The sequence below is a fragment of the Chaetomium globosum genome, genomic scaffold, assembly GCF_000143365.1.
Source record: "Chaetomium globosum CBS 148.51 scaffold_2 genomic scaffold, whole genome shotgun sequence".
In the NCBI taxonomy this organism is placed as follows: domain Eukaryota; kingdom Fungi; phylum Ascomycota; class Sordariomycetes; order Sordariales; family Chaetomiaceae; genus Chaetomium; species Chaetomium globosum.
Window position 1 is genome coordinate 2,971,589 of NT_165977.1, and position 11,000 is coordinate 2,982,588.

Below are 11,000 nucleotides of genomic sequence, written 5' to 3' on the forward strand. Positions count from 1 at the left end.
GTTTGGGTGGACCGCCCATCAAGGACCAAGCTCCATTTTTCCGGCCGATACCCCCTTCAAAGGAGCCCCGAATGGGATCCCCATTGGCTTATTGTGCCCCGAGACCTTGGAGCACAGGGGCAGCGCCATATGCGAGATAAGGATAGCTGTGACTAGGTCGCCCGGCCAAACAATTCTGAATGTGCCAGAGGAGATTCGTCACTGCCTCCAGTCGACTTGAAAGGACACGTACCCAATTGTCACACTGAGATAAACGTGCAATCCAATTCTAGAAGTTCGTGTTGTAAACCTGGTCTCAACTCGGTAAAATTCAATAATCTTAGTTTAATATAAGTATGCGAGGTTGTCGAGGGCGTGTTTGGAGAGGATTGGGGTTATTGGGATATCGCTGATGGCGTTGTTATCGGGGTTCGCGAGCGTGTCGAGCCCGTGGCATATCTTTGTGGATGATCGGACGTATCGGAAGCGGCCGATCACGGATGCCAATATTGCGCGGAAGCAGGCCGGGCTGGATGCGGCGAGCGAGCTGCTGCTGACGAAGCGCCATCGGTTGAGGTCGCTGCAGAGGAAAGCACAGGCTGTGGCGGACGGGGCAGGGGGCGGCACGGCTCACGGGGCCTCGGCAGGATCCGGGGTTGGGCTGGTGGGCAAGATGCTTGGGTCTCTCAAGACAATAGCCGGCAGTGGCGAGGCCGCCGAGATCAGGACCCTCCAAGTCGAGATATCCGGCCTCGAAACAATGGAGTCGAACCTCGCTAGTTCGCTTTCCACGCTCAGATCGAGGCAAGCCGCGCACGCCCGGGATGGCACCGCGCTCGGTCGCCTGTTGGCCGTTCCGCAGTACATCTTCGCCGGCTACTGCGTCTACCGCATACTTGCTACGACCCTCACCTCCCTCCGACGCATATACTACCCCTCCGCCTCTTTTTCCTCCTCAGACCCCATCAACCGCTTCCTCGGCGTGCTCGCCAAGCACTGGGACCCCAAGCTCGACCAGATCGCGTGGGCGCGGCAGATCTCGTTCCTGCTCTCCGGCGTCATCCTCGCGGCGAGCGCGAACTCGGTCCTGCAGACCTTCCGCATCTTTGCCAAGTGGGCGCCGGGCCTGTTCCACCAGGCGCAGGCCAACCTCGCGCTGCTGGTCGGCCAGGTCACGGCGACGTACGTCATCAGCGCGGCGCTGCTGATGAGGAGCAACCTGCCCCGCGACGTGAGCCGCACCGTCGGCGACGCGCTCGAGAGCGCGCTGGAGCCGGGGTTCGTCGACCGTTGGTTTGAAGGCTGGTTCCTGCTCGCCAGCATAGGGACGGCGGCGGGGATATGGGTGGGCAGGAAGGTTAATAGTGGGTTTGGGGAGGAGTGGGATGAGTTCGCGGGCGAGGAGATGGGGCAGAAGCGATCTTGATTTGATTGTACGAGTGGTCATTTGTTGTGTGTTTGTTGTTGGAGCGTGTACATATTTTCTTGTAATCATTTAGCGTGCGGTCGTGTTTATTATGTGTCATGTGTAGAATAAAGGAGTAGGAATTTATGTACCTTATGTTATAGCCCTTGATACTGAGGCTGGAAACCAGACACCCCCGACCATTTTTTCGCCGTGAGTTCCTTCTGCCCGTCGTCGTGTACACTTATTCACTTTTAATATTACAGCTGAGGTTCGGGGAAAAGTCCATCATTGGCCCTCTTTGTTGATTTGCGGAAGCAAATACGTCGACACCTTAGCTACATCAGAAGACATCCCATGGGGAGCTCCTAGGTTGTCTTTCCAGAATCAGTAACGTGATTCGGTTCATAGACCACGTTCTCCCCCCTTACTCTCGTGTACTACAAGCGAAGCTAGGGTCGTGTTGGCTCTCTCCCAGAACACTTCTCAGCAAAGCCCGTTCCTTCCTCATAAACTTGCTTTCGAGGCCTAACTATCACATACGACCATACCTGCTAGAAAACACGGGATCCCGTCTGCTCTCCCCTAGTTAAACTGGCAAGGGCCAAACTAGTACTCAGGTCGGTGACGACTGGGGAATCCTTGGTGTTGTATGTATTTTTGCTACGTCCTCCAGGGTACCAGAGCCCACTTTCATAAACGACTCTCTCTCATTCAGCTATCACATACGACCATATCCACGAGAAAGCACGGGATCCCGTCCGCTCTCCCCTAGTTAACCTCGTGAGAGCCAGATCAGCAGCTGGGTCGGTGGCCAACGAATCCCTGATGTTGTTTGTTCTTTTTTGGGGATTAAAAACCTCTCATTCCGACTTTTTGGCGTTCCGCGTACTTGGCGAGTCTTTCCGGCCCTTGCGGCGGCCCAACGGCACAGGAGCCCCACTGTGGGGCGCGGCGCATCGATCCGATCTGCGGTCTCTCGAAACGACGACCACATCTGATCTTTGTCGGAACTGCGACAGGAAAAGGCGCGGGACGGGGCGCGCCGCGTCGGGCCCGCACCCTCCAAAGCGGAGAGCAAGATGGAAAGAGCATGCTTGCTCCTTGGGTGGTCGCTCTACTCGCGGCCTTGGTGCGTAGAACCAGGATCAGAAGACCGTGTCGCTGATGCTCCCGACATGTCCGTGGTACGCTTGGTTCATGAGTACCCTTGAACGACTTTGGCCGTTCGTCTCGCATATGAAGAGGAAGTACGGAGTTACTCTACTGCCATTCGTCAATAGCACTGCCACAGCTTTCTTTTGGACGGCCGACAACCAAACAGGCCAGCCTCACCGCATCTTTCAGCTCCGCCCCGCGATAACCGCGCGAAATGCAGCTATTGACTTCACATTGTTTTACTGCATAGTATCTCTTTTTTCTCGACAAGAATCCTCATCGGAACCATGTCTGCTGGATACAAGCCGAAGTCGTGGAAGGAGTGGTTGAAGAAGCCCTTGGGGCGGCGTCGTGCAGCCTCGCCGGCTCCGTCTGCCACACTGTCGACGGGTATGTTGAGATTCTGCCTCGTATCGCAAGGCTTCTCGTAACTGATATTCTCCGGCAGACATCCAGCCATCCGATCAGGGAAATGCAGAACACGGATCGAAAGCGTCTTCCATTGTTGCGACAGAGTCATGTGCCCCCCCCTCCCCGTCTGCCGCGGCGGCGAAGGCTGCCCAACCCCGCACAGATGCGAGAGTTCCCAACGATCACCAACCACCCGCGGCATCGCAAGCACTGCCTCCTGCTCTGCCCGCCGAACCCGCACCCAAACCTCCGCCGACCGAATGTACAGACCCACCGACCCCTACCCTTTCCGTGTCCGAGAGACTGTGGAACGCCGCCTACGACAGTCTTGAGACGGACAATGCAGAGCTTGTCGTGTCATACCTGAAAACGTTGGAAACAGTTCTCGGAGCCAACCCAGGTATTACCCCTGACACCGACATCTCGGCCGAGTTCCATGACCCGACCAAACGACAGATGCATATGAGGAGGCTGGTGGAGGAAGGCCGGGCGAAAATTTCCAGAGCGTCCAAGATCACGAACGGAGTAGGCGACGTCGCCGATTTCGTCCTGTCGGTCAAGGGAATAATTGACCTGGCTGTCCAAAGCGTGCCGCAGGCTGCGCTTCCGTGGGCCGGTGTTTGCGTTGGACTGCAAGTAAACAGTCGTCCTTCGAACACCCCTTTGTGCTTGGCTCTGCTAATATGCCTCCAGATGCTCCGGAATCCTGCGCAAGCGATGAAATCCAACCTTGCCGGTCTCGCCCATGTCATCTCCAGAATGGACTGGTACTGCGCGCTCACCGAACATCTCCTGAACAAGAAAAACGTTGCTACTGGCAAGGATATCCAAGCAGTCTTGCGCCAGCTGGAAAGGAGCATTGTCGAGCTCTACAAAGCTCTTCTCCAATACCAGATGAAGAGTGTTTGTTCTTACCATCGCAACCGAAGTCTCGATTTTTTTCGCGGGATGCTGAATTTGGATGATTGGGACGGCGATCTGAAAGGCGTTACAGACGCAGAAGCCATCGTCCAAAACGACACTGCCCAGTTTTTCCAAGAACAAACGAAAATTTCCTTAGGAAAACTTGTTGAGCATGCCGAGGGAATGGAGAGACGACTCGGCGACATCCGTCAGGACATTCGGGACTTCATCTCGCTGCAGAAGGACGCCCGTAGGGATGATATCGAGTCAGCGTGCCGCAGAGATCTCCGCGTCGTTGATCCGCAACACGACATGGAGCGGATCGAGAAGAGTAAGGATGAGCTGCTCGATGACGCGTACAAATGGATCCTTCGCACCCCGGAGTATACAGCGTTCACAAGCTGGGACGACAGCGGATCCGATCGTCCGCCACGTCGATTGCTCTGGATAAAAGGACACGCCGGCACGGGAAAGACGATGCTCATGATCGGCCTCATTCGCCAACTCTCGCATCAACCTGTTGCCCTATCACCAGCACTTTCCTTCTTCTTCTGCCAAGGCACAGACACAGCCTTGAACAACGCCACCGCCGTCCTCAGGTCTTTGATCTGGCTTCTTCTTCTTCAGCAGCCATGCCTTATATCCCATCTACTCCAGAAGTACAAAGATTCAAGCGCGGATCTCTTCCGGGATAAAAATGCCTTCATCGCCCTGTCCGACGCGTTTCGGAATATGCTGAAGGATCCCAAGTTGTTTCCTGTATACCTCGCGGTCGACGCACTTGATGAGTGCGCGCAGGGTCGATCGGACCTCTTCAGCCTCATTTCGACTTCTCTCAACCTCTCTCAGAAGGTGAGATGGCTGCTCTCTAGCCGCCCCAGAAGTTGACCTTCTCTCTGAGCTCAAGGATCCGGGCACCAACTCCCCAGACGCTTCTAAATCCCTTGTCGAGCTGGACACCCAACGTCTGGAAGATCCTGTCAACGCATTCATTCATTACAAGCTCAAAACCCTCAAACACAGACAAGGATACAATGAGCGGGTCTTGGCTGAGGTCTCCCGTGAAGTCCGCGGACGGGCAAAGAACACTTTCCTCTGGGTGGCTCTCGCGTTCAAAGTTCTCGAAACAGTGCACGGAGGGTACGCTGCCGAAATCATCACAGAGATGCCTCCTGGCTTGTCGGAGTTGTACGATCATATGATGACCAGGATTGAGGGAGGCCACATCATCAAGCCCCGGGATTGTAAGACAGTCCTGGTGGTTATGTCTCTTGCCTTCCGACCACTGTCTATCCCCGAGCTTTCCGTACTTGCCGACTTGCCATCGGACGTTGCGGAGACGGCTATCGAGATGTGCGGCTCATTTCTCACAGTCACCAAGGGAACCGTCAATTTGATCCACCAGTCGGCTAAAGACTACCTGACGAAGAATTACAAGTCCAGACTTCAACCAGCTGGGCCCGCTCAAGGGCACAGCGAGATTGTCAGACGCTCGACTGATGCGATGTTCTCAATGCTAAAACGCAACATATACGACCTCGACCCCGGCTTCAAACCGGAGAATATGGCGGCCCCTGATCCAGATCCGCTAGCTCCAATACGATACTCTTGTATCTTCTGGGCCGACCATCTCTGCTCCCTGAATAGCGACAACACCAGGTTTCTAGGAGAATTGACAGACGACGGGAAGGCGTTTGGATTCCTGAAGGAATGCTTCCTCCGCTGGCTTGAGAGCTTGTCTCTTATAGGGCAACTTTCCAGTGGGCTCTTCTCAATAAGAAAGATTCTGCATGCCGCTCAGGTATGTTGTAAATGTCGTATTATTGTCAGGTTACTAATCTAGTCAGTCACAACCGGAGATCAACCCTTACCTTCTTGAGTTGTTGAAGGACGCAGAGAAGTTTGTATTTAGTCACCGATCGATCATAGAACGGGCCCCCTTACAGACATACGGCTCCGCGCTCGTATTCAGCCCAACTTTGAGCGAGATTAGAAATCGGTATTGGAAGGAAAGGTTGCGTTTTATCGAAACGACCGCTGGCATTAGAGACCACTGGGGCGCGCACCGGCAGACGCTCGAGGGGCATAGCCACTGGGTCAGGCCAGTGGCGTTCTCGCCGGACGGCAAATGTCTCGAGACAGACCGAGGGCTGCTGAGCATAACCGTAAATTCCGAAACTCAAAGCAGCTTTGGAGGCCAGAAACCCGCCAGTGGTTTGCTCTTTGTCGGCGACGATTGGGTCATAAGAGATGGGAAGAGCGTTCTTTGGCTTCCCGCCGACTATCGGGCAACATGTGTGGCGGTTCATGGTCATACACTCATCTTAGGACATAGCTCTGGCCGAGTGACGTTCTTCGGGTTTGCTTCTACAGAGTGATGGATTTCTACAATCGCTGTAATAGCTCATATATTTTATTATCTCTGTTTAAGCGAAGGGCCTGGGAGCCGTCTCTGCTCTATATGATTTACTTTTCGCCCCTGACGCAATTCTTATTGACACTACTTGCCACTTATCTGAGGTTAGCCGCCGGTTCTCGGCCCCGATAATGGGAAACGGGGATTATCCATCTTCCAGGTGTGACGTAGTTGCAGCAACACAAGATATATTCAGCCGGGAGAGAGAGGTGCAGATTTGGTATAGGGCGCGACGAAGCGAAATAATGCGACATGATTGTCCGAGATGATCTTGAGTAAAGGTTCACACCTTATAAAAGCAGCAAATGCCAGGCCAACACCGGAAGAAAGTCATCATGCAGCCGCAAGATCCCAGACAGTATTTACAGTAACCGAGCCGTAAAGGCGCTCACACTTGTCAAGCGCCTGTGTCTCCGCCATGTGCTCGTTAAGGTTCCCATGTCTCGTCCCACTCCTCCGCAGACCGGGTTGAAGGAAGCGCGGAAGGCATCAAGGCGGTTCCGATAGGAGTATCTTTGGTGACCCTGGACCGCGGTCGGTCCGCCATGTCAGCCAAACTGAGGAATAGAGTGTTGGCGATGACCTTGATCAATCTAGAGTAGGTTCAATGGGAAGTAACTTGGTGGACTCAACGCTGCAAGTGGTTAAACGCCGCGAATGGGGAGGCGACATTATAGGTTGAACTTTGCAACAGGAGTACCTCTAGTCACGGAGACATGGTCACTCTTGGGCAGAGGGCGCCGACAATGGAGCATTGGGTGGCGTGGACAGCGCTACAGTTTTTCAACCACCATCTCCGGAAGGCTTCATAACGGATCATGGAGAGGGCCCACGAGCGATAAACTACTGGCTCACCGGTAACAAGCGGTTGCAGGCCGGCTTACTAAAAATGGACAGTTTGATTCGCTCACGTCCATGTAATTGAGCCATTTGTGATGCGAGCTCTTTATCAACCGTTTGTGTGGGAGACATTTTCTCACGGGCTGCCAGGCCGTGGCAGGTCTCACCTTGGATATGGTGTGGTTGCATGAGGAGGGAAAAGCCACCACTTTGGGGTCCAGCTCTACAACCCTAACCCTGAATATGGAACAGGCTGTGCCCGTGATAATTGCGGAAGGGCCATATATTATTATTCATACTCCGCTATGCCATAAGGCGTGCCGGACCCTCAGCTATTTAATGTACAGGAAAACCGCGCCCTCGCGGGCCGGGTGAAAAACCCATACCGACAGTTAAGGAAAGTACATGTGCGTGAGCCTGCGTATACAAAGAGAGGAGGCCTCCTGGCCTCCGAGGGAGGTGCGTGCTAGGCCGCCGCTTCCAGCTCAAGCCTCCTGGCCAAACTGAACATCATCAGCCTCCCTGAGTCCATTAGCCATTCCAGGACCCTCCCCGCGAGCCGTGCCGATGTAGGATCAATACCGTGTAGAACAGAGTAAAAGTCCCGTCGCGTTCGAATATCAGTTCTCTCCCATCTTCGAGTCAGCGGTGGAGCCAAACACCACACCACCAGGTGTTCGGCAGTCTCCCGTCCCTCGCCGCACTGGCAGGTGGGCGTTAGGATCTCTGGGACTCCCCGTGTAAACAGAAAGTCCCGTAGGCCTACTGCCCCTGTCCGGACCTGGACCAGCAGAGAGCTCTTCGCCTTGCTCAGGCCGTCGTGTCGTCTTAGGGTTTCGTCCCAAAACAGCGTCTCCCGCTGATGGTCAAGGTCGTCCGCCGGTCTGATGACTGCTCTGCCGTCTCGTTCCTTCAGCCACCTCGTTCTCCAGGCGTCCTCTACCACACTGTCCGTGTCTGCGGCTCCCCCCGTCCAGCGCGCGATCGTGCTCGCGGCTTTCTCCACTGCCGTGGGCTCCTGCAGTCCCACGGTTCGCGGCCGGCCCCTGTTGCCGCTCCTCGGGCGGAGCCTCTGCTGTATCTTGCGACAGGCAGTGAGAATGATGCCCCCTGGAAGGGCCATATACAGTACCATACCCGCCTTGACCTCCCTCAGAAGTAAGCGGCGTGTGGTGATTCATCATGGCACGGGCGTGCGCCTGACCACCTCGGACGAGTAGGGTCACGTGTGGCATCAAGCTCTCATGACGACTGGGGAATCCTTGGTGTTGTATGTATTTTTGCTGCGTTCTTCAGGGTACCAAAGCCCACTTTCATAAACGACTCTCTCTCATTCAGCTGTCACATACGACCATATCCACGAGAAAGCACGGGATCCCGTCCGCTCTCCCCGAATTAACCTCGTGAGAGCCGAATCAGTAGTTGGGTCGGTGACGACCAGCGAATCCTCGGTGTTGTATGTTTTTCTTTTTTACATTCTCTTGAGTACCAGACAAAGGCCCCACCTTCATAAACGACACCTCGCACTTAACTGTCGCATCCGCTTCCACATAAGTGGGGTTCGAAGTGGGGCTGTGTACACTACCCCTGAGGCCGGCATCGAGGGAGCCGCTTTGGACTTTGTCGATTGCGGATGACCAGCTAGAAAATTACCTCCCTCAGCCTATCCAAGTTAAACTCATTGATCCCAGCCTCCGGTGAGCAATTATCAGACCACGCATTCATGTTCAACCGTTTCATTTCTTCCCATCTCAGATATCCGGCCCAGGATATGCCCTCTGTATCAGAAAGAAATCTGGAAAGTGCCAGGACAGTGCATTTAACAGTGGCCACTGGCCACGTACTACAAGTGGGAGCTCTCTGGCCACCGCCAGAAAGCCACGAAGACACCCAAAGATAGAGACATTTTGGCTAGATATGCCCGCTGCTTTTCAAACAAAAGTTATAATAGAAGCTTTTGATAAAGCGATAGGAACTGGAGCGGTTGAGAGATACGAAAATCAAGAGAGAAAGAGAAAGAAAAGCACTCACTGCTTGGAAGAAAGGAACCCTGCTCTGATAGACAATTTGCACTGCGACCTCCTATCACCATTGCTAACCTTTATCAAAATCTGGCACTTATCTCAGCACCGGACGCTGGTGGAAAGAGCCATATTGCTTGGCTACGGTACCTATGTATTGGAAGCATTGTAACGCCGATAACAACGACAGGCAGCACGCTGCGTACCCAATGCCCGGTCCTCCCAACACGGGTCTGTTGGAGCGTCACGCATTGATCGTTTTGGCTATCACCCAACTTAGCCCATCCACCTCCTCCACTCTTCATCCCCCTTCAAAAGCTCCATATCTTCCTCCCTTAAACAAATCACCAACGGAATCTCCCCGCTCGGATGCTTCGGCAATAAATACCCCAGTCCCTCGACGGGAACGAACACTGGCCTCCTCACCGCAGCAGGAACCCCCAACTCCATCCCGAAATCCATCTCATAGCAATCTGCACCGGCACCAGCCCAAGAACTAATCATGATGTCACGGGAGAGATTGATGTTCGCTCCCATAGAGATGCTCCCCTTGCCGGGGGTTCGATGGAGAAGTGCGGCTAGTGCGCGCGTGTACAGTCCGATCCGAGATGTGGCGGGGTCCACCTCGTGCCGAAGCTCCGACGCGAGTACGCCCAGGGGTGTTGAGATGGTTTCTTGGATGGAGTGAGAGTGGAAGACCATGTTGTTCAGGAGGCCGGGGTAGGTCGCAGGGATTTTGAGGTACCGGCGGGCGTCGACAGCGCGGCCCAGCGTGCACGTGGCGCTTGGGTCATCTCGAAGGCGGTGGTATCGAGCGCGGGTGATAGACTGGAAAATGAACGCGGTGAGCGTGTCGTCGGTGGAGATCCTCTTGCTGGTGGCAGTTTCCAGAGCCGCTGCTTTGAGCGCAGCAAGAGATTGCCCCGAAAACGAAAAACTCGCCCAAACCGCTGGCGATGCCACTTGTTCCACCTCTTCATCATGCTGAGTCGCATTCATGTCGGCCGCAGGTGACATCTTCACCGTCTGCCTCCCAAGCTGCTCCCTCGGCTCCTCCTCGTCGTCCCCTAAATCGGGAATCACCCCATCCCGCTCCCTGTTCGCAACCTCCACCTCCGCCTCCGGTATCTCCTCCCCTCGACACACCCTATCCAGCATCTTCATAAGCTGCACCTGCCCCACTAGATCCATAACTTGATGTTGTCCGACAAACGTGACCAATATCCCTCCCTCAATATGATTTAACTGCACTGCAAACACGGCCGTTGGCTCATCCGGATTCGCCCCCGCCGTCCCACCGGGTAATGGTCATATAGGGCGCTATGATTCCCTCGTCGAGTAGTCCCATGGGGAAATTCCGTTTCCGCAGTTTCCTGCATCGTGGGCGCGGATGGGTTCCCACGAAGATCACGGACGAGCAGGGGCGGAGCATCGCGCCAAGAAGCGAGCTTGTAAACTCCAGAATTTCCCCGGCTCGGTTGACGGCTCGTGGATGATTTGTCCTGCGAGCCACGGGATGCGCCGTGCTAGGGGTTTTCAGGGCCTTGAGCGAGGGTGTCGACTACTGATTGGGCGGGTTGGCATCTGCGTTTGGGTTTGTCGGCAAGAGAATAGCCAGAAGGCAGAAGCTGTGTTGTAAATGTGCAAGTGCGGTGGCTGGGCCGATGATGTCAAGTCTGAAATGGTTTCCATGGCCCTTGGTGGGAATTCGGGTACCACCAGATTGTGAGTGACAGACTCGAGTGGTGGAGTGAGTTTGAGAGGTTGACATGAGGGCTGACGCTCATTCATTATTTATCAGACCCCGGTCCCCCGCATTTCCAGGGGGTCTGCCAAAACGAAATTTCATCCTGATTCATTATGATTC

At 54.6% G+C, this 11,000-nt stretch overlaps 3 protein-coding genes across 3 annotated transcripts; 2 read left to right on the forward strand and 1 right to left on the reverse strand.

Annotated features, from left to right (window-relative positions):
• Positions 1–391: 391 nt before the first annotated feature.
• Positions 392–1,405, forward strand: CHGG_03075 (uncharacterized protein; the record flags this gene model as incomplete). The annotated part of the gene is made up of 1 exon (XM_001229590.1): positions 392–1,405. One exon carries the CDS (start codon positions 392–394, stop codon positions 1,403–1,405), a length of 1,014 nt encoding a protein of 337 aa, XP_001229591.1.
• A 1,424-nt stretch (positions 1,406–2,829) lies between these two features.
• CHGG_03076 (uncharacterized protein) lies at positions 2,830–6,779 on the forward strand (the record flags this gene model as incomplete). Its single annotated transcript, XM_001229591.1, has 6 exons — positions 2,830–2,932; positions 2,991–4,708; positions 4,758–5,657; positions 5,803–6,159; positions 6,377–6,432; positions 6,575–6,779. 6 exons carry the CDS (start codon positions 2,830–2,832, stop codon positions 6,777–6,779), a joined length of 3,339 nt encoding a protein of 1,112 aa, XP_001229592.1.
• A 2,630-nt stretch (positions 6,780–9,409) lies between these two features.
• On the reverse strand, positions 9,410–10,291 carry CHGG_03077 (uncharacterized protein; the record flags this gene model as incomplete). The annotated part of the gene is made up of 1 exon (XM_001229592.1): positions 9,410–10,291. One exon carries the CDS (start codon positions 10,289–10,291, stop codon positions 9,410–9,412), a length of 882 nt encoding a protein of 293 aa, XP_001229593.1.
• Positions 10,292–11,000: the final 709 nt, after the last annotated feature.